Source organism: Oculina patagonica, chromosome 6 (genome assembly GCF_052425735.1).
Source record: "Oculina patagonica isolate OP01 chromosome 6, crgOcupat, whole genome shotgun sequence".
NCBI classification, from domain to species: Eukaryota; Metazoa; Cnidaria; class Anthozoa; order Scleractinia; family Oculinidae; genus Oculina; species Oculina patagonica.
Window position 1 is genome coordinate 32,014,575 of NC_135763.1, and position 21,989 is coordinate 32,036,563.

Consider the following 21,989-nt stretch of genomic DNA (forward strand, 5'->3'; position numbering starts at 1 on the left):
CTTCTACATCTTTACACCTTTTCAAAGAGACATCAACCGTCCAAATTGATCGAATAAAACCCAACTTAGTATTTATTCGAGTTATGCTAATGATTCAAGTTTCATGCCTGAATGAAACAACTGCAGACAATCGAATTTCCACCGGCAAAGAAAATTGTTTATTTAATAGCATCGCTGACATTCCTGTTGACAGATACTTCAATAAGGGGACTCATCAAATATATGTATCAGGCGTTTCCTTTCTTCTCTTTCCTCCCATTGCAAAAAAAAAAAAAATGCCTGATCGCAGGTTACACTTACTAGGCAGTTGTCACTAGCATGTTTCTTTTGCTGTCTAAAGCTGTCATATCAGTTAATGGTGTTTTTACACTTTTTCTGCCTGTAAAAAACATCCTTTATTAAAAGGGTAGTACCATGATGTCATTAAGTGTGTGATAAATTTCCTTTCCTCAACTCATTCATTTTTTTAGCAAGCTCAATCCCCTTACTCAAACTACCTGGAAATACCAGATTTGTGTTCAACACATGCTTGCTGAGTTTCTGTAAGCTGCTGGCAATATCGCCAGAAACACCTGTCTGACTATCACAAAAATACATCTTTTCATGAGGTTCATACTTTGGTTTCCATTCCTCGCGACCATCATTTGCCCTTGACATGATCACCTTCTAATGAATGAATACTGCCGTATAGCAGTCATCAATTTGTGCGTGTGCACCAAATAGATCTTTTTCCTTGATGTAATAAATTAAAGCAATATATCAGTTCTGTTCTTCAGACATGTTTCTGACCAGTAGCATCCTGGAAGAGCTACATTAGAATATTTATCAAGCACACGGCATTCCTTTTCTTCTATATTATGACCAAGGAACATAGATCCGCCTGGTTTTAAAATGCGCAGTAATTCCCGGACGAGATTACATTGTATGTTTTTATCACCCAATTCCCGCAGTCCTCCAAAGTTAATAACATGCGAGAATTGCATATTTTCTTTAAAGTGCTACTACGATCAAATTTTCGATTTCCATTTTTTTACATTTTCGTGTACAATTTGACTTTCTTACTTACCTTGCCAATTTTCAATCCATTACGAACATCAGAAGTCGTTTTATTTTAAGGTTTATTTCTGATAATTTACGGCCGCCATTAAAAAACCTTGTTCCAAGGCTTGGTTGCGAATAGGGAGAAAATGACGTCAAAGACTCCAAATACCTCACGGGTTGAAATTATAATAACAATCAGCATAGAACATTGCACGAAAAATAAGCTCATAATTTCAACCCGTGAGGTATTTGGAGCCTTGACGTCATTTTCTCCCTATTCGCAACCAAGCCTTGGAACAAGGTTTTTTAATGGCGGCCGTAAATTATCGGAAATAAACATTAAAATAAAACGACTTCTGATGTTCGTAATGGATTGAAAATTGACAAGGTGAGTAAGAAAGTCTTCTTGTACACGAAAATGTAAAAAAATGGAAATCGAAAATTTGATCGTAGTAGCACTTTAAGGAAATTAAGTTTTCCATCAGGACTGATTGTTCCAAAGGTACTTGGGGTATCATTGAATAATTTTTTGGCATATTCAACGGCGTATTGATCAATGTGAGCACCTCCAATGACCAGCTTCGGATATTCTTTTCTCAGAAGAGTTAGCCACTCATTACAGCCAGTGTTGCTGTCGAAAACTGAGGTGCCATCCTTCAAATTTAACTGTTTTGCCAATTCAGGAATCCAGCTTTTTTCCACAGTCGTTTCATTTGCATGTTTGCGTCGACAGTGAATATCTTCCCAGTTGTGCTTGAACACCGTTTTCTGCTTGGCCCGATCAGGAATCCCTTTTCCACCAGAAGCTTGAAGGCTGATTTGCGCTAACAAGCACATGAAAAGAATCAAAATGGTCACCACTGCAGTAAATACAATGCATCCATAACGAACGTCTATGATCCCCATACTGTATTTCCTGCCAGCAGAAAACATAAAAGTATCATCCATAATTATATGTTTGGTTTTAATTAGTGTTTTCATTAAGTATAGCTGGGAGCTGATTATGAACTTGCTTTTATTAATATCTTGAAATTAAAAAAGAAAACACCAAAATTGGGGAAAGCAAAAAAAAATGTCAACTAAAAAGAAAAATATAAAACTAAAGATTGAAAATTTCATTAGAATGGAACTAGCTTTTGATTTTTTTTTTTTTGATGAAACAGAACTGTTATATCCACTTCCATATCCTTGTAATTTAAAACTAATTCTTCTCCGTAATATACTTGATCTATTTTGCTCTGTAGAATCTTTTTATCCAATTAATTTGTATATTTGGTGGCAATTGGCAATTTAAATTGGAAATTAGGAAAGAGAACTTTCGATAACCAACCAGGACACTGTCCCGTTTAAAAAAATCCCAATTTGACTAATTTTGATTTCAAATGCAGAAAACACATCGCACATGAGATGGAGGCTGGAAGCTGTATTCGTCCCCAGTAACTTCCCTGCTTCACAGAAGTCACACTTTTCATGACAAGCCCAAAATGAAAAAAGGCGCGAAAGAGCACAAAAAGGAATTCTGGCTAGCCTTAATAGCTTTCTGGTTAGCCTAAACTTTTAAATCAGGATTAGCATGGCTAGCACATTGTACAAACTTAATTTATTTAGTTTCTCAGCATGAAATATTCATTAACTTTTTCATTTGTATTTCACGTCATGATTTTTTTTCCCACAGTCCTTTATTTACATTCAGATGCACATACAGTGCTAACTTTGTGTTAAAGTTATCAGTCGAATATACAGTCAAAGCTTTCCATGTTATAGGGCGAGCTTTGCTGACGTCATTGTTTACATTTTGCCTCATTAGCATACGACTTTGCGTAGAGAATCAAAGGCATCCTGCTATATCCAAAATAACTCCAGAAGTTTAAAGAGCTTATGGAACTTAATAATGGACAAAATGTTCAGCCTTTTACATGTAATACTGAAGGAGATATTACAGTGTAGCTTTCAAAAACTGCAAAATTTCTGGGTGGCAAAAGGGCTAATAAGCCCATACATTTTTTTTGTAAAATTTTAAGTCTTCAAGCCCGCGTCACAGAAACAGTATTTAATACATCAGGCTCAAATTTATAGCGAAAGTTAATCATGTTGTGCTCTTTCAATATTCATAACTGATATTTTTGTACCTCAATCAGAAACTAAAGCACTTATGCTAATAAGGCAAATATTGTAAACAAAGATTAGTGCCATGAGCGAAAAACCTTTGGCTGACCAAATGCAATCTACACTGAAGGCATGGGAGAAAAACCATTCAACTATTGATCGATACAAAGTATCGTACCTAAACTTGATCGTGCTCAATCAGGATTCTGGGGCAAAACCTTCCTGTTCCAGAATGAAAATGGTGATTGTTATACCCTATTCCAGGGTCAGAGAGGCAAAAAGCATCCCCTGTTGAGCGGCACATACCATATAGCCCTAATGAGAGTAGCCCCCACACACCCCCCCCCCACCCCCGGGGGGAAGAACACATGAAAGTGACTTTTAAGTTACTGATCGCCCATTGGTGCTAATTGTTATTATTATTATTATTATTATTATTATTATTATTATTATTATTATTATTATTATTATTATTATTGGGCAGAATAATACAAAGGATTTTTTCTGCCCAATCAGGAGGCAGAATTCAGAGAGCTGTTTGGAACTGACGTGGCAAGACTCTTTACCCAGGTGCTCCTCACTTTCGCTCCAACTTTTTTTCGCAGATTGTTTTTCCCGCAGTTTCGTCTTCCCCTTACCCTCACTAACTGCCCCTGGGTCTCCGAGGTTGAACTCACTGAAGAAAACAAAGGTTTTGAATTTCGACGCGTACGCGAGGAAGAACCAGCTCAATATAGCGCTGTCAATACCCGATTCCCTCTATAGCGCGCGCCTGCAGGGAATCACGGTAGTTGTATTCATCAAATCCTACACGCGCCTCAGCAACGCATCGTTGCTGAGTCGCGAATTCTTCGGCTCCGTTCATCTACATCTCCCTCAAGGCCTCAATATTATAATCCAAACGTTTAATGGTATCATGTTAAATTGAGACCATTAGAAACTAACTGGGAAATTTGCTTTTAGGCTTGCCTAAATCCATATAAACGTTTTTTAGTCCAAATTATGACTTTTAAAGCCAGTAAAGCGTTGTTATATCAAAAGATCGAACACGACTGCAGTCCAATATACGTAAGCTTACAACGTAATTCGCATATCTGACGGCCATGAAAATAATATCGGCCTCCATGTACTCATAATCAAACAGTTCCTCTCTAGCTTCAGCTTTTACACAATTACAAACTACAAGGATCGTCTGACATACCTCACAACAACTGCGGAAGGAGTGTAATGGAACTAACCACACTGCACAACCAAAACAGTTCCAAGGAATTCACGCACAGAGCTCCTACGTCATCTGGCGAGCTGTCGGCTGATCCAATGAAAAATGAGGGCGACAGGGGGCGAAAAACGACGACAACTCCCGATTCCGACAATCTTCTATCGGAAGACCGAGAGAAAGCGGCGGGAAAAAGAACCGGGAATTGTTTGAAATATTTGTTCAGTCCCATCAGCTCTTGTACTAAATCAAACAAATGTAACTTTTTTTTATTTGTTTTAATAGCGGGAAATACGTTTACATTATGTAAGGAGAGAAAAAAAAGTGAACCTAAAAGCTACTGGAATCGATCGCCTTTAAATGCCTCCAAATGACATAGAACCCGACATAGAAACACAAGATATAGACAGAAGAGGGCAGATGAGTCGATTTTATTAGATCTTCAGGGGCGGATCCAGGATTTTTCAAAGGGGGGTGGCTGTTTTCCAATATTTTTGTTTACTATATTGTTCAAGCCCCAGTTTTTTTATGGGGGAGGGAGAGGGGGTTTCAGGCTTTTAGCCAGGTTTTTGAAAGAAGGAGTGCAAATTATTTTGGGTCTGATGCCCATATTTCATGGAGCCATAGGCTTTATCCCCCTAGGGGGGTCTGGGGGCATGCCCCCCTCAGAAAACTTTGAAAAGTTGAAGCCTCTTAGACGTGATTTCCGCGATTCTGAGCAGCGTTATATAGCTATCAATTAAGTTATTAAACCACTGTTTTTCCTTGATAATTTGACAAAAATATTATTTCCTTAACTTATATACCTTGAGTTATATTTCGGAGAAAAAGTCTAATTCTTACAGAGAAATGAACAGTGATTGAAGTTTAAAATTTGACAGGCCACGAACTTACAGGAAAGAACAGATTTGCGTTGTTTTGCTCACCCACGTGCGTGGAAATTTTGAGCCCTTGGCAGAGTGGCCTGGGGGCAACTTTGGCGACTTTGCTTGCTTGTGAAATCGCGTCGATGCGAAAAAACGGTAAGAAAACTCGCTTAAAAAAGATGTAAATGGAGAAGAAAATCATTCCAGCAAGGCTAAAACAACTCTTGAAAGCTAAAAGGAATCTATTTTTTTTTAATTATACACACATGTTTTGTTACATTAAGCCAGAAGTTCGTAAAACAGGCTGTCGAAAATCTCCTATTTTGGAAAAATGGCCGTCCTTAACTTTGAACGGCCACCTGACTATGAAAGGTGGATGAACATTGTCCTTATTTTCTATTTTAAAAGTTTAGTTTTATTTTTCTGGTGGATCAAGGGGGGTGGCTAGCCACCCAATCCACCCCCCCTGGATCCGCCCCTGATCTTTTTCCCCTATTTTGAATTATTTTTTTACGATCGTTATATTCCCATGTACAAACTTAGTCATACGGGCTCCTTAAGGAGCTTGGGTGACCTGTGGTTTAAACTGCGAGCAGGCGTTCTAATTTTTCGCCGCAAAAAAGGAGAACGCCTGGAGCCCCTCGCGCGCAGCTCCGTTTTTAGTGTCGTGTTGCGTGACGATACTAAAAACGGCTGCGAGGGAGACAACACAGTCTGGGCTGAAAAGTCGCTCATACATTCGCATATGAATATCCTGTGACTCAACGGACTTCTAAATTTAAAACGAACTTAAATGGCTTCCACTAGCGCCAACGAAAACGACGAAACAACGTAAGTACAGCGAGTATAAACCCATGTTTTGGAGTGTGTTTTTCTTGGCCGCCGCCATTATGAATTCCTCGAATTCCTGTAGTCCTTCTCATGAGCTTTCTGCCGATTTTGTGCTTGATAGGAAAGTAAAACTGTGCTCTAAAAGCCGAAAATGTAGTAAACAAGACAAACATTCAGGAAGATGTAATAAAGAGAGAAAATTCCACGCCTTTTGGGAAGCCTCGCGAGTCCAAGTTCACAATACATTAAAGAGGAAATTCAGAGAAGCCAACGAACAGCTTATATCTGATTTCCAGGCGAAAAGTGCGAAGTTTGCCGATTTAGAGGACCGCGAGAAAAGAATTTTGGAAAGAAAAAGTGAATCTGGTAAGCCAAGCTTTTTATTTGCAGTTGGGTTTTGGTTCGTAAATATGTAAATTAAATTACTAAATAGTCAATTATCTTTGGGATTTTATCTCTTATGGGACATTCCATTTTTTTATCCGCACCCCCCCCCCCCCCCCCAAGGATGGTGGGTTTTTGCAAAGGGGGGTTCGGTGCCGACAAACAATCAACCCTTATGGGATTTCATTTTTCAAAGGGCACCGAAAAAAATGGAACGTCCCGATGTAATACAGTGGTAGAGTAATAATACAGAAGGTGATTTGTTCTTCATTTATGCATTGTCTAAGGCCCATGTCAAACGTCGAACTTCACATGAGCGGAACCTAATGCAAATGACCAAAAACAATAGGTTTAACTTTTGTTCATTTGCATTTAGGTTCGACTCATGTGGGAGGCGCGGTGGCCTAATGGTTAGCGCGCTCGACTCTGAGTTGAATGACCCGGGTTCAAGGCCTGGCCGGGGCGGTGCGTTGTGTTCTTGGGCAAGACACTTTACTCTCAGAGTGCCTCTCTCCACCCAGGTGTATAAATGGGTACCGGCGAATTTACTGCTGGGGGTAACCCTGCAATGGACTAGCATCCCATCCAGGGTGGAGTAGCAATACTCCTAGTCGCTTAATGCTACGGAAACCAGGATAAGCTCTGGCTGTATGAGCCTCATGGCTCGGACACAGACTTTACCTTACATGTGAGGTTCGACGTTTGGCCCGGGCCTAAAGTACAACATTACCTCATTTTTAATTTCAGAGAAACTGCTGCAAGATGCTAAAGATAAAGTTGAAGAACAACTACGTGACTTGGAGTTGTTAAAAAAAGAGTATGATAGGTTTAAAATTATGCTTGGTCAAACTCAACAGGCCACATCTACGAGAATCCAGAATGCTACAAATTTTGACTTGATTACTGATAGTAAAAACAGCACACGATATAGACGCCGTCAAGAGACTAAAAACGTATTAGAGTACATCCATGGGGGAGAGGAAGCAGCAGTTCTTGGTGCATGGGACGTTGGTGTATCATATGCATCCAAGGAAACCATGGATCAACTTATAGGCAGTTATAAACAGGGCAAACATTTATAAGGGTATTTGGGAAGGCTGTGAAGGATTTCAATAATTCTGATGAGGCCCTTAAAAAAGAGTGAGAGTGAGAACATGGCAAAACATAGGCCACAGGAAAAATAGAACAACAGGATTCACTAACCCCGTGGCTTTGGATCTGCTAAGCTTTGAACCAATAGTTTTTCCAATTTCCATTAAATAAGAGTCAATCAAACGTCTGGCACGCTCTAATTTGTTGCCAATGCCTTCCTCTAGTTGGCGATCCATTTTTGCCATACCGTAATTGGGCTTGTTTTTGCCTTCTTCACAGACTTTATCCATCTTCTTTCAACTGAAAATTTCATTTCAACAACAGAAGTATTTCAAAACTTCAATCCATTATCCGTTCCTGTTGTAAAAGCTCTTAAATTTATGCTATGACTTCTATGCTTAAATCTTCATTTTGGTTGTTAACCTACTTGATCCGACACATTAGTTGTTGCTGCAAATACTCCTGTGCATACCGTTACTTTCCCACAAGTGGGTGAAAAAATCCTAGCAACGAAGGCAAGGCAACCTACTCAAAGTTGATTTATGCCCCACCCCATTATCCCTGTCCAATCACACAAGGCAATAGGCCAAATGGTACTAATGCCACACCCACTACAGGCATGGATTTAGGGACGGACCATTAGAAAAGTGATGGGGGGGGGGGGGGTGGGGAAAAAAACAAAAAAAAATTCATGCAAGCCAAAATGGCAAGAAAAAAAAATCGTGCAAAGGGGAAGGCAAAGAAAAAAAAATTCGTACAGAAGGAAAGGTCCTATTAATACCTGAAATTATCTGCCATCATTTAACACTTGATGAGATCTATTTTTCGACGAAAATAGCATTTCCGAGCCTAGAAATTTCAAAATTTTCTGAGGGAGCATGCCCCCACACCCCCCGTAAATGGATTGTGATCATAACATTCCTTTAGCTCGTCTCTCTATAGACTCTCTAGCCTGCGTAGATTGCTTACTAGTTAACTCATTTCTCAAACAGATTGCAAAAATGAATGGTACGATATACAGTGGTCTTAGTTTATGTTGTCAATTCCGGTCAAATAGGATTTCTGCAGTAATTATTTATGAATTTCTTTTACGTATAGTTTTAGTTTTTGCATATGTTTATGTCTAAGTTTTCCCACGGACTTTTCACAGAAATATATGAAAAACACACATCTATTATACGAAGTGATTGAGAAATTCATCCTGCTTTGGTGTGTTAAGAAACGAAAGAAGATGTGTAAGAAACTAATGACCAGCTTAGCCCTAAAAAAAATTCTGTCCAGGAGGTCTTTTAATCTTGTACATAACTTGTCACCGCATGCCAGGAAATGTGAAACGAAACCGGTCCTAGCTATGTGTACGTGATGTTTCTTGTGTCACGCAGTTTCTGCTTTTGCGGTTTCGAAACGTGCTGGTGTATCTTCTTTAATAATATTCTTTGCTAGACTGTCTATATCGGTATTGTTTGCGACCTTAAATGATTCAGTCCTGTTTCATAAGTTTTCTTGGCAACACGGTCAAGTTTGAGGCAGCGTTTTGGTGTTTTTGTATCAGCCATACGACATTGGATATCCGACGGACAGCCGCAAGTATGAGTCGACTTTGGTAAGTTATAAATGTAAAAGCGAGTCGACGAAAATGATATCGGTAAGAGCGAGATCAACAGTAATTCTGCACGCGGAAACAAGTTGAATGTGTGAAGATCGGGGCTTTCAAGGAGTCTATTGTTGTAGCTAGTCTTCACGACATGAATTGAGTAGCATTGTTACCAATTTAAGACATGTTTTTATTTCATTTTTTGCTACATGTTCCTCGCTACACTGCAAAACTCGTGTGGATGAATGCGAAACAGGAAAGCCCTGTAAGATTTTGCAAGGGTTTTGCCTAATAAACGAAAAGAGATTCGGCATTTTCGTCTAAATGATTACTGTTACCGGGTTAATTTATTCTGGCGGGAAATAATAAGGTAACGCAATTGGCAAACAGCGCGGCCCGCCGTTCATCCAAGAAGCAAGACAAACACCGCACAATGGTAAGTTTTATTTTTTTTTTTATTTGTGGAATATAATATTTAACTTTGGTTTTCAGTTTCACAATGATCGCTTATGTCAAGCACTGCTATAATAATTAACTTGCTAATCGCGCGCTGACTTATTTCGCTCTACTGACCTCGCGCTAATTTTTTTCTGCCCTAATTAAGGTGGTGAGGTCTTTACTGAGCTCTTGTTATCTGTGGGCAGAATATAACCTTGCGCTAAATGATTCTGTCGTACTTGGGTAGTGAGTTCTTTACTGAGCTCTTGTTATCTGTGGGCAGAATATAACCTCGCGCTAAATGATTCTGTCTTACTTGGGTAGTGAGTTCTTTACTGAGCTCTTGTTATCTGTGGGCAGAATATAACCTCGCACTAAATGATTCTGTCTTACTTGGGTAGTGAGTTCTTTACTGAGCTCTTGTTATCTGTGGGCAGAATATTAACCTCGCGCTAAATTATTCTGTCTTACTTAGGTGGTAAGTTCTTTACTGAGCTCTTGTTATCTGTGGGCAGAATATTAACTTCGCGCTAAATTATTCTGTCTTACTTAGATGGTGAGTTCTTTACTGAGCTCTTGTTATCTGTGGGCAGAATATTAACCTTGCACTAAATTATTCTTTCTTACTTAGGTGGTGAGTTCTTTACTGAGCTCTTGTTATCTGTGGGCAGAATATTAACCTCGCGCTAAATGATTATTCTGTCTTACTTGCCTCGATGTTTGCTGTTTTCTTGTTAGGCAACCCCGTACTTCAGTTAATATCTTTTTTTTTTCTCTACAGAGAAGCCGCGACGTTTATGACTGACACTCCACTGTACGTTGCAGTAGTTCAACGTGCTAACTACCTTCTTATGTTACCAATCTTAATTACCTTAGCGGACTATTTGTATATTTTTTTTCGAAGGCCTAAGCTCGTCACAGAATTACAGACAATTATGGTGGCGTATGATTGGGGTCGCACTTTAAAAGCTGATATCAATTCAAAAACCTCTAATCCATTACAGACAATCAAACAGACTTTTTCCTTATTACCAGTAACTATTTTTTTGTAGAAAGGGGTGGATCCCCGGGTTGGATCATGTAATTTCCATTTTCCAACCCCTCAGTGGGTCGGTGGGTGTTTTGAGCTAGAAAGAAGGGGTGGATCTCCACTTTTTCCAATTGCACCGCTCTTTGACAACCCCCCCCCCCCTCGGTACTTATTGACAGTCCCTAAAGGATGAAGTCAATGAACAACAGCATTTTTATGGTATAAAGTAACAAAACATGGCATTTGTCTGAAGAAAAAAAAACGTTTGTCTAAAAAAAAAAAATTCGAGCAGAGGGTTTCACCCGAAAAAAAAATTCCTGCACAAGAAATGGACAGAAAAAAACATTCTTGCAAGCCGAAAATTCCCCACCCCCCCCCCCCATCACTTTTCTAATGGTCCGTCCCTTAGGAAAAATGATGACCATTTCCCGATAACAGAAGTGCTGCAAGGGGGAGCCTCCAGGTCCGGGAACATGCTCCCGCGAAAAAAGAATATATTAGATTTTGACTCCCTAAAGTGCCATTTCTGGGTATTTCGTGACAGGATTATATCTAATTGTTTGTTTTTGGATATTAATTGGCATTTTTTTTAAACATAATAAACACTATAAAAAATATTTATTTGTAATAAAAAGTTTGACAGATTTCCGTAAAACGGTGGAAACCGGTTTGGATCCGTGCCTGCACTAGGGCAAGGCAAGGGGTCAAAGCCCCTACAAATCCCTGCCCATGCCTTATGTCTTCCCAGGGTGGAGGGGTGGGGGGTTCAATGACGTGTGAATTGCAGAGAGAATTTTGACGACACGGTCCTGTTACCAATTAGGTAAACAAAACTATAGCAAAATTTGTTAAACCATGACCAGATAGAAACATACATCTGTAAGTCAGCAGAGGGGTTAAAATAAAATGTGGCATACGTTTTCAGGAAAATCAATGAGATCAGTTTTTGTGCAGCGGGAAAAGAAGCCAATTTGCAATAACGAAGAAAGGTGGCCGGTATCAGTTTTCAGCACTTTGAAGCTCTTATACTTTGACGGGTCAATACTACAAATCTTTATCAGTTGATGCTACAATAATGGTATCAAATAAATTCCCAATGATTGGTGAATACGTTTTGGTTATTTTATGGACGTCACTGGTTACCATAGCAACAGTATGACCTGTTAAAAACACCCTAAATTTTGGCTTTAACTGCTTATAACTCAAAAACAAGCTCAATAATTAAGGTTGCTCTAAAACCCCTTCATAGATTTTTTTTTAACTTTGCAGAAAGTTGTATCTTAACATGCTGATCAATGTTCAATAATAAAAAGTGGGGGTCATCAAGGTCGTTTTTAGTGCTGAAAACCGATACCATTCTTAACCCTTTAAGACCAAAAGTGACCAACATCAAATTTCTCCTCACATTATCAATATTTAATCGAGAGAAAAGGTTATGATAATCAATAAAATGATCACCAAAGCAAAATTGCTTTGATCTTTACACAAATTCTCCCAACTAATACTATAAAAAAATATATAGAAGTCAGTCAGGAGAATTTGTATGTGGATATTGGGGCTCAAAAGGTTTAAGATGCATTTGTTTTGTAGTCTTTAAGACACTAAGCCAAACCTCCCCTTTCGAACACCTCTGTGATATGGACACCTCCCTGTTACTGACAGTTCAACTGGTCCGAAAGTGACAAAAATTCATAGAAACGATTCCTTTGTAATACAGACACTCTTGTCTGTTTCTTTGGTGTCCGTAATACAGAGGTTTGACTGAATTTTAGGTGGTAACATTCTGGAATACTGTTTCATCATCATTAATTGCATTTGATAGGCTGTTTGACCAAACTAGGAGTAAAATCCAGATTTTAAAATGTACCTGTACTAGCATGCACCTAACATCTTATATGATTACCCTATGCAGCCACATTAACAATGTAGACTTGCAAACTATTACGCATTATGCACAAGTCTCAGGCCTGCAAACCCAAAATATCGATCTCGTGCATACGCACCAATTTCTCATGCCTGACTAGCAAATCTGGATTTCTTTTTTTGAAATCCAATTAATGTAAACTCAATTCAATTTGGGCAAAAAATTATCCAGAAAAACATAAAAAATGAGCTATGTTAATCGTATATGAGTCAATCTCGCACACTTTGGCAGCGTTTGAAAGTAATTGGAACATCTACATGTGTATGCTACTTTTTGGCAAGGGTCAGAAGTTGTTAGAACATCTTCGAAAGTCTTGGAAAGCAGTAAAAACATCTTCGGAAAATGTGGAGATGGCAATCTCATGCCTTTGACTTGGGAAAGGTTTGCAGGTATAACAATGTTAAGAATACAACAGTGTATCCCCCCATACAAATTTTTATATTTCGTTTCTTGCATAACATACATGCAGCTTGGTCTACCTGTGGTAACATTCAAACATCAGATATGTGTATAAACTACCATAAAACACAATAATTTACATTCTTTTCGTTACACTTAGGCAGTTGTCACTAGCATGTTTCTTTTGCTGTCTAAAGCTGTCATATCAGTTAATGGTGTTTTAACACTTTGTCTGCCGGTGAAAAACACCCTTTATAAAAAAAAAGGTACTACCATGTTGTCATTAAGTGTGTGATAAATTTCCTTTCCTCAACGCATTCATTTTTTTAGCCAGCTCAATCCCCTTACTCAAACTACCTGGAAAGACTAAGTTTGTGTTCAACACATGCTTGCCAAATTTCTGTAAGCTGCTGGCAATATTGCCAGAAACACCAGTCTGACTATCACAAAAATACATCTTTTCATGAGGTTCATACTTGGGTTTTGGTTCCTCGTGTCCATCATTTCCCCTTGAAATGATCACCTTCTTATGAATGAATACTGCCGTATAGCAGTCATCAATTTGTGCGTGGGCACCAAACAGTTCTTTTTCCTTGATGTAATAAATTAAAGCAATATCAGTTCTGTTCTTCAGACATGTTTCTGACCAGTAGCATCCTGGAAGAGCTACATTAGAATATTTATCAAGCACACGGCATTCCTTTTCTTCTATATTATGACCAAGGTACATAGATCCGCCTGGTTTCAAAATACGCAGTAATTCCCGGACGAGATTACATTGTATGTTTTTATCACCCAATTCTCGCAATCCTCCATAGTTAATAACGTGTGAGAATTGCATATTGTCTTTAAGGAAATTGAGTTTTCCATCAGAACTGATCGTTCCAAAGGTACCTGGGGTATCATTGAATAATTTTTTGGCATATTCAACGGCGTACTGATCAATGTGAGCACCTCCAATGACTAGCTTCGGATATTCCTTTCTCAGAAGAGTTAGCCACTCGTTACAGCCAGTGTTGCTGTCGAAAACTGAGGTACCATCCTTCAAATTTAGCTGTTTTGCCAATTCAGGAATCCAGCTTTTTTCCACAGTCGTTTCATTTGCATGTTTACGTCGACAGTGAATATCTTCCCAGTTGTGCTTGAACACCGTTTTCTGAAACCAGTGGTGAAAATGCTGCTTGGCCCGATCCAAAATCCCTTTTCCACCAGAAGCTCGAAGGCTGAACTGTGCCAACAAGAACATGAAAAGAATCAAAATGGTCGCCACCGCCATGAACACAATGCGCCCATAGCGAACGTTTGTGATCCTCATATTGCCTTTCCAGCAAGACGAAAACATGAATATTATCCACGATTATCTGCTTGCTTTAGTATATCCATATAAAAGCAGTTTCTATGTGAAATTGCTTCAAAAATAAACCCAAAGCATTCACAAATTTTGATTTCGAGTGGAGATCCAGAAAACACGTCGCACATGAAATTGAGGCTGTACTCGTCCTCAGGCTCTTCTCGGCTACATGGACTCGGAACCAGGGCATTCTGTTTGCAGAGCAGCGCGGAAATTAGAGGGGTTTTGTCACAACAGTTTCCAGTGAACAGCCAAATATGTATTTGTGTCGTAAGAAACCTAAAAAATAAGAGTCCATTTTTATTAGCAATTGCTGTTATCAAGCGGCTTTGGCTGTGGGATGGTTGGTATGGAAATGGATTATGATGACAACTTGAAAACTGTTAAGGCTAAAGTTTTCAAGTTTTTTTTTGTACGCGCATTTTCAAAAATCGATATAGCCGTGGTTAGCTGTGGTTTGATTTCTATCTGCAAACTAAGGTTATATCTTCCTTCAGATGTTCAAAGAAGACATTTTTCATTGGTTAAGATGCTGCCACTAACTTCAGAACAGTTTAGACCAAAAATCACCGTGACGTAGCTCCTTGAGGTGGTTTTTACTGTCACGCCGCGAAAAAATAAATCCAAAACTATTAAGTCAAAAAATTCAAGAATAATACAGGTTGTAGAAAACTTCTATATAAACTACTTGTCCAAGTCTCAGGTCTGTACGTTATTCCGTGCTCGAGTTATCCATCAAAATGTTTCACACAAATTTTGAGAGCACAGTATGGAAACGCCATGCTGGAGTCCAACTGCTTAGACTTCAACATGGCGGCCGGAAATCAATTAAAACATCTGGCATTAAATTCTGCTACAAAAAACGGTCAGATCACCCTCATGAACAAGTAAACATTCACATAAACACTTCCCCAGTTCCCTAAAAACCTCAGTTGTTTAGATTGTTACACAGCCTTCTGGCGGCCATCTTTGATCTCGCGTGGCGTGAAACTCCGAAATTCCAACTGCTCTATCTTAAAGACGGCGAATGCTATCGAGCTAAAAAAAAAACCTTCAAAAAGATATATATTAAGGACGTCTAATAGCCAGTGAAGGATAAAAACTCAGGGCTCTTGCGATTCTGGGTTTTAGAATTTTGATGACGTCACGTGCGTGAAAAATTCGTCACGACCAGACGCAAGATGTCTGAAAGGGAACGACTTGTACGCAAGTTATATAAGGGCTATTAGACCCTCTGAAAATACCCCTCAGACGAATAAAAGCCGTGTAATTTCAACTGGGGGGGAGGGGCATATGAAAACGTTTGGTCGGTGTCGTCAGTTGCTTCGTTGGAGTCTGGAAACCCCTAGTTAGGCTTTTATAGATTGTGCTCCTAAAAGTGGCATATTATGCTACTAGCAGTGCTCAAAATTTTGCCAAATTATGCAAAAATTATGCCAGAATTCCCAAATTATGCTCACAAAATGACGTAGATTCTATACATAGAGGTGCGCAATAACGACACCAAATTATGATGTTTTTTAAATAAACTGTTGTTGTAAATTTATTTGTGTTTATGGCAGTTTATCACGGCCGTCAGCTGTCCAAATTAGCTGCTCGCATCTCTAAACCGTTTGTAAAATGCCTCCAACGACTTAACAATCACAATTGTATAGCTAAAACACGCATTGCAAGAACAAACTACCTAAATTTCATTTATTTCTGTAGAAAGTACACCATATTTACTACATTTTATGAATTTATGCTCCAAAAAGTGCTAAAAATTGCTAATTATGCCGTGGCAGTGCTCGTTTCACAAATTATGCTTTTTAGCTCCAATTATGCCAAAAATTATGCTAGCACAATCTATAAAAGCCTACCCCTAGTCCGTCTCAGACCAAGAAAAATTCATATTTGCTACTCTATCTCGACTGAAGATTTAGATTTTAAACCCATCTCAGAAAAAGGTGTCTCGAAAAAGGTTCAAGTTAGTCGAGGTACGAGTTATCGAGGGTTCGGGTTATCGGGATTCGACTGCATGGCCTATCCTTCACCCTAATCCTGTTTTTTTTTTTTCAAAAGTCACCGTCTTTCTTTATCCCGATTTCTCTTCGGTTTCTCGTTCAACATTCATGATCCAGGACCTTTGCCATTCATGACAATCAATTTACTCTAAGCTGCTTGTTTCGGTTATTTCATCTGTTTTCCTCATTGTAGAAGTTCTGGCAAATGCAAGCTGATGGAAGGGTGACATGCCCAGAGGGACGTAAAAAGAATGATTAAAAGTACACCTACCCCCCAGCCGCCAAGCTCCCTCCTTAACCCACAAAGACAACAACAACAACAAAAAACAATATCGTCAAGCACTTTCTTTTAATGGCTGACATAAGACATAGCAACGAGTATATTTACATTCAGAAATGCATACATCGCTATTTCGACGTACCTTATTTTTATTATTTTTTTCAAGATTAATTAAAATTATACCAAAAGAATGTATTACACATAGGTTGACCGATAGCGTCTGAAAGTCATTATACAGTATATACATAATTCGATTCAAGCGCTATTAAACTTTCTAATAAGCGCCCGCCAGCTTTCAAATGTGTTTTTGTTGATAAGCAATCAGCTCCTATTCTAATAAGCACCCCCGTGATTCCAAAAAGCGCCCCTATTCCAATAAAGGCCCCTATTCTGTTTCAATTCCATCAGAGTGCACTAAAATCAATCTTGGTTCATCTTTCTCGTACAATGCCGCATTGAAAAAGAAAACCGTGACCTTCGTCTAAGATTCTTAAATCCCTTTAATAAGTCTAAGTCGGCCGCTCGCACTAAAAAAATCAAAAAAATAAACAACTTTCTTTAAGTGTCAATGTATTTAGCACTGTAGTGCTAATTGTGGACACTGTGTTAGATCACTGAAATAGATAAACAAATATTGCAAATGGAACATACACTGATTAAAAATCCCTGCGGGCAGGAGGCTGACCAGTTGGCTTGGCCGTGGAGGAGTCGAATTCGGGACGACCGAAGACAAATTCATTTAGTGGCAGGGAGGTGGATTTGAACCCAAGACCTCCGGATTACAAGTCTAGCCAACCTCGTCCCCAGGGCGCTTTTCTCTTCCCTCCCGCTCTGAAGGGAAAAGCGCCCTGGGAACAAGGTTGAAATCTAGCGCCCTACCACCAGGCCACGCCGCCTCCTTGACTCCATCCTAACCTGAAATCATTTACTCCGGCAGCCAACGCGTACTCGGACCGTCTAGGATAAACTAACTAGAAACAATGATGTGAGACGAAAGCCGATGCCAGTATAACCTGCGATCAGGCTTTCTTTTTTTCGCGGCGGAGGGAAGGAGAAAATCCGTTGACCCCTCCCGCGAGAAAAATAACGCCTGATCGCAGGTTAATGCCAGTAGTGCAAAAAGAATAACGTCTTTTAGGGCCTTACAGTGAATTTTGTGTGAAATTGTGCTGAATTACACTGTGACGCCTGAGTAAGTAACGGTTACATGTACTTAGCATACACATCGACACAGGATTCTCCGCCATTATTTCCATCACTGTGATTCTCTAAATCTTCGCCGTACCAGATTCGTAGCTCTTGTCCAGAAGACAGTTGTAGCGGGTTTGAGATCTCCGTGAAGACAACCTCTTTGGAATCTGCATTATGACCGGGTAAAGTATAGTAGGGCTCTTGACTCTCGGGAAGCAGAATGAAGTCTTCTGAATTTGCGATAACGGTTTGAATTTCCTGTGTGGTTTTTCTACAGCCAAACCTGGACCATTCGTCAGCATCAACATCTACGTTACAAACTACACTACCAGATAGATGAACAAGCTTTACAGCGTTAACGGAGCCGCCAGTTTCAATCTCAAACCTGCCAAACTGGTTGTCTTTCGCACCAAAACAGACTGGAGCAGTGTTCAGCTTGCGCCAAGTGGGTGCTAAATATAGTATTTGAAAAAATTAAAAAAATCCTTTAGTCTTATTGTTAAAGATGTAATATAGCTTAATATGGAAGAAACGTAATGACTTTTAAGTTAAGCTCGTTTCCTAGCTATATCAATAATGTAGTGTATATTAAAAAAACTAACATTTAAAACTGCAAAACTAAGTTCTGGGCGGTTTAAAATAATTTTAGTTCTCCGACTTAAGTCACTTTTATTAAGCGAAAAATAAGAAGAAAATAAGTATTTATTCGAAGGTGCTAAATAGTAAACGTAAAGAGTTCAAGGAAGCTTGAAAACAAATTTCACGACCTTTTTTCTTCAAAATGAAGAGGTTTCGAAAAGTTGAACAAAAACAACTTACCCGAGTCCGGGTTATCAGCATATACTGAAGTTCCTTTCTCCACAAAATACTTTGGACGAAAGTATTTGGTGTTGTTGTTAAACTGGCAAGTTTTGTCGGCAAGGTCGTAGTTTAAACTTTGACAAGCTGGTTGCATGTTACAGGCGATGTAACAAGCAGACAAGCGATCTGCGCTGAACGAGTGATACTCGTGATCCAACAGGGCGAAGCCATGTTCTGAGCGATGATCTATACACGATTTACCAGCTAGTGCTTGCCGAAAGAAAACGAGAAAGAATATGACACTAAAAACCACCATCATGTGTGTTTAGGACCGCTGCAGAGTGCCGCTTCGACCAGCTGCAGTGTCCCGAACGCTGGAGAAACGAAACTTATACGTTATTAATAAATATTTACTCGTGAACTCAAGGGGATCTTAATTGTTTTGTGCTGTCCACAAAAGACTAGAAATTTAAAAGCGACTGAACATAGAGCAAAGCCGTCAATTATTCATTAGTTTCACTAGATGTTTAGAAATATTTTCTTCTTCATTTAGTACAGTATAATTCAACAAATAAAATTAATTAAGAGTGTGTCTTCTTTTGCCTTTTATCAACTGGTTTTACATCGTTTCCAATTTATGCCGAATCAGTTTAATTTTGAAATCGAGTTTTCCAAAAAAGGTTGTTTTCCACTTGGCTGCATTTCCTTGATTAATCTGGGTGAAAAAATGTATATGGATGAGAGGAGTAAGAGGCTATAAATGAATATTAAAATATTTCTCTAAAACAATACGTATTTCTTACCGTGCATTATGAAGGGGCTCTGAATTGAAATTGAAGTACACTTTCGCCAGCCCCACAACCCCTTCCCCTCCCCACAAAACAAAACAAAACAAAAAAATATCGCAGTGTATTTTCTTTTAATGTTCCACATAAAAATACAGCAACATTCTTTATTTACATTCAGAGATACACCCCTCTCTTGATTACATTCATCAAACATTGCTTAGTGGTACGCTTAGTGGTACGCGTAGAAAGCCTTCAGCAGACTGAGAAAAACCATGTAGCTTTTTAAATGTATTTTAATCAATTGAACAAAAAAGATGCTTCATTTAAATTATTTTTTTCAAGATCGATTACAATTATACCAAATGTATATATTACTAATCCGTTAGAATAGCGTCTAAAAATCATTATATATACATAATTCGATTATAAGTGCCCCTTTCTAATTTAAGCACCCCCTTCGAATGTGTTTTAGTTGATAAGCGCTCAGCAGCTTTTCTAATAAGCTGACCCCTGTTTCAAATTTCGTCAAAGTACCGTGGTAATCAATCGTGGTTTATATCTAAAGCTGAGAAACTGAACCTAATTTTTATGATTGCTCTCAATTGCTCCCACATTGCAGCATTACAATAAAAAAAGATATTCGTCCAAGATTCTCAACTTAAGTCTAGGTGGGTCTGATCTGTGACTCTCCTTCCATCCTTTCCCAGGAGGGATCTACATGGGGGCCAACGAACTCGGACTGTCTCACCTGCGATCAGGCTTCCTTTTTTTCTTCTTCTTAAAACTGGATTAAACAAGCTAGAGCCAATGAGGTAAGACGAGCGTGCCTGTTAGTGCATACAGAAAAATCGCCTTTGGGGCCTTAGTTACAACAAATCAGTTTTGTGTGAAATTGTGTTGCGTTTTACTGTGACACCTAAGTTTGTAATGTCACATGTACTTTGCATACACATCAACACAGGAAGTTCCACCATTATCTCCCTCGCCGCGACCTCTCAAATCCTCGCCGTACCAGATTCTCAGCTCTTGTCCAGGAGACAGTAGCAGCGGAGTTGAGATCTTCTCGAAGACAATTTCCTTGGAGTCTGCATAATGACCGGGTAAAGTATACCTGGACTCTTGACTCTCGGGAAGCAGAATGACGTCATCTGAGTTTGTGATAACGGTTAAAATAAGATCTCTAGCTTTCCAACAGCCAAACCTTGACCACACGCCAGCACCGCTATTCACGTTACAAGTTACACTACCAGATAGGTGAACAAGCTTCAAAGCCAAAACGGTGGCGCCAGTTTCAATTTCAAACCTGCCAAACTGGTTGTCTTTCGCGCCAAAACAGACTGGAGCTTTGTTCAGCTTGCGCCAGGAGGCCAATCCTGTAGCATTCGGAAATTATTTTTTTAAATAAATTTCGTCTTGTTATGGATATAATATAAAAACAAAGAGATTGCGAAGGAAGTTAGTTTCTTATCAATAATGTATTGTTTAAGATTACGTAACTTTCAAAACTAAACACCTCCGAAACTTATGGTTAACATCTAACGAAGATATATATATTTATATATAACCATAATTTTTTCAGAGAAAATAAGAAATCAAAACGTATACAAACACGGTTATAAATATATTTTTTTGGAGACGCGCGAAAACAACTTGAAAAATTAAGCCACAATTCTTTAAGTTGCAATTATTTCCATCCCAGCCATCCACAGTTTCAAATCTCTGATAAAGCATTTTTTTGATATACAAACGAACCATTATTCGTAGGTTTCCTTCGACACAAATATAATTGTTGGCTGTAAAAAAGGCCTGTTAAAATCCGTGACAAAACCCTTTAAGTGATTTTTGTTCAATGACGAAAAATTAAAAAAATAAGTATCTGAAGTAAGGAACTAAAAAGAAATCCTGAAAGGTTTAATGGAGTTTGAAAACAAATTTTAAGATTTTTTTTCTTCAGACTGTAGAGGTTTCGAAAAGTTTAACAAAAACAACTTACCCGAGTCCGGGTTATCAGCATAGACTGAAGTTGCTCTCTCCACAAAATACTTGGGACGAAAATATTTAGTGTTGTTGTTAAACTGGCAAGTTTTGTCGGCAAGGTCGTAGTTTAAACTTTGACAAGCGGGTTGCATGTTACAGGCGATGTAACAAGCAGACAAGCGATCTGCGGTGAACGAGCGATACTCGTGATCCAACAGGGCGAAGCCATGTTGTGAGCGATGATCTATACACGATTCACCAGCTAGTGCTTGGCGAAAGAAAACGAGGAAGAATATGACACTGAAAATCACCATCATGTGTGTTTGGGACCGCTGCGGAGTGCCTCTACCCTGAGCTGTAGTGTTCCGAACGCCGTGTGCTGGCGAAACGCAAGTCAAAGATACAAGGTGTAGTTTAATATTTACTCTTCGACTCAAGTGGAATTTAATTACTTCTTACCTTCCAAAAAAGACCGTAAATTCATAAGCCACTGAACATAGAGCTATGCTGGTCAATTATTTATTGGTCTTAATTATTCACTGGGCAATTATTCATGGTCTAAAAAGCAACACTTTCGCTTTTGTTCGCATTAAGTACAGTATAATTCAACAAATAAAATTAATCAAACGTGACTACGCCTGTTATCGTTTCTATGCACTTTATCTATTAGCCCCGGA

General features: G+C 38.9%; 4 protein-coding genes and 1 pseudogene across 5 annotated transcripts; 1 reads left to right on the forward strand and 4 right to left on the reverse strand.

Moving 5' to 3' along the window:
* Positions 1-306: 306 nt before the first annotated feature.
* LOC144658257 (uncharacterized) lies at positions 307-4,377 on the reverse strand (annotated as a pseudogene). Its single transcript, XR_013571661.1, has 3 exons — positions 4,349-4,377; positions 1,507-1,957; positions 307-995 (listed from the first exon to the last, which is right to left on the reverse strand). The product of XR_013571661.1 is annotated as an uncharacterized LOC144658257 (transcript).
* Positions 4,378-5,924: 1,547 nt separating this feature from the next.
* On the forward strand, positions 5,925-8,170 carry LOC144658346 (uncharacterized). Its single transcript, XM_078518768.1, has 3 exons — positions 5,925-6,060; positions 6,182-6,426; positions 7,192-8,170. The coding sequence occupies exons 1-3, from the start codon at positions 6,023-6,025 to the stop codon at positions 7,524-7,526; spliced, it is 618 nt and encodes a 205-aa protein (XP_078374894.1). The 5' UTR covers positions 5,925-6,022; the 3' UTR covers positions 7,527-8,170.
* Positions 8,171-12,944: 4,774 nt separating this feature from the next.
* Positions 12,945-14,389, reverse strand: LOC144658236 (uncharacterized). Its single transcript, XM_078518629.1, has one exon. It carries the CDS (start codon positions 14,261-14,263, stop codon positions 13,205-13,207), a length of 1,059 nt encoding a protein of 352 aa, XP_078374755.1. The 5' UTR covers positions 14,264-14,389; the 3' UTR covers positions 12,945-13,204.
* Positions 14,390-17,672: 3,283 nt separating this feature from the next.
* On the reverse strand, positions 17,673-18,954 carry LOC144658832 (uncharacterized). Its single transcript, XM_078519313.1, has 2 exons — positions 18,566-18,954; positions 17,673-18,198 (listed from the first exon to the last, which is right to left on the reverse strand). The coding sequence occupies exons 1-2, from the start codon at positions 18,864-18,866 to the stop codon at positions 17,759-17,761; spliced, it is 741 nt and encodes a 246-aa protein (XP_078375439.1). The 5' UTR covers positions 18,867-18,954; the 3' UTR covers positions 17,673-17,758.
* A 725-nt stretch (positions 18,955-19,679) lies between these two features.
* LOC144658523 (uncharacterized) lies at positions 19,680-21,681 on the reverse strand. Its single transcript, XM_078518949.1, has 2 exons — positions 21,329-21,681; positions 19,680-20,708 (listed from the first exon to the last, which is right to left on the reverse strand). Exons 1-2 carry the CDS (start codon positions 21,627-21,629, stop codon positions 20,266-20,268), a joined length of 744 nt encoding a protein of 247 aa, XP_078375075.1. The 5' UTR covers positions 21,630-21,681; the 3' UTR covers positions 19,680-20,265.
* Between the last annotated feature and the right edge of the window lie 308 nt (positions 21,682-21,989).

What these genes read in the sequence shown, in the direction of transcription:
- LOC144658346 (XM_078518768.1), top strand. Translation starts at nt 6,023, where the DNA reads ATGGCTTCCACTAGCGCCAACGAAAACGACGAAACAAC. An exon ending in AACGAAAACGACGAAACAAC is followed by an intron (nt 6,061 to 6,181) that starts GTAAGTACAGCG and finishes TGTGCTTGATAG; the next exon opens with GAAAGTAAAACTGTGCTCTA. An exon ending in GGAAAGAAAAAGTGAATCTG is followed by an intron (nt 6,427 to 7,191) that starts GTAAGCCAAGCT and finishes TTTTAATTTCAG; the next exon opens with AGAAACTGCTGCAAGATGCT.
- LOC144658523 (XM_078518949.1), bottom strand. Translation starts at nt 21,629, where the DNA reads ATGATGGTGATTTTCAGTGTCATATTCTTCCTCGTTTTCTTTCGCCAA. An exon ending in TGCTGATAACCCGGACTCGG is followed by an intron (nt 20,709 to 21,328) that starts GTAAGTTGTTTT and finishes CGAATGCTACAG; the next exon opens with GATTGGCCTCCTGGCGCAAG.
- LOC144658236 (XM_078518629.1), bottom strand. Translation starts at nt 14,263, where the DNA reads ATGTTTTCGTCTTGCTGGAAAGGCAATATGAGGATCACAAACGTTCGC.
- LOC144658832 (XM_078519313.1), bottom strand. Translation starts at nt 18,866, where the DNA reads ATGATGGTGGTTTTTAGTGTCATATTCTTTCTCGTTTTCTTTCGGCAA. An exon ending in TGCTGATAACCCGGACTCGG is followed by an intron (nt 18,199 to 18,565) that starts GTAAGTTGTTTT and finishes TACTATATTTAG; the next exon opens with CACCCACTTGGCGCAAGCTG.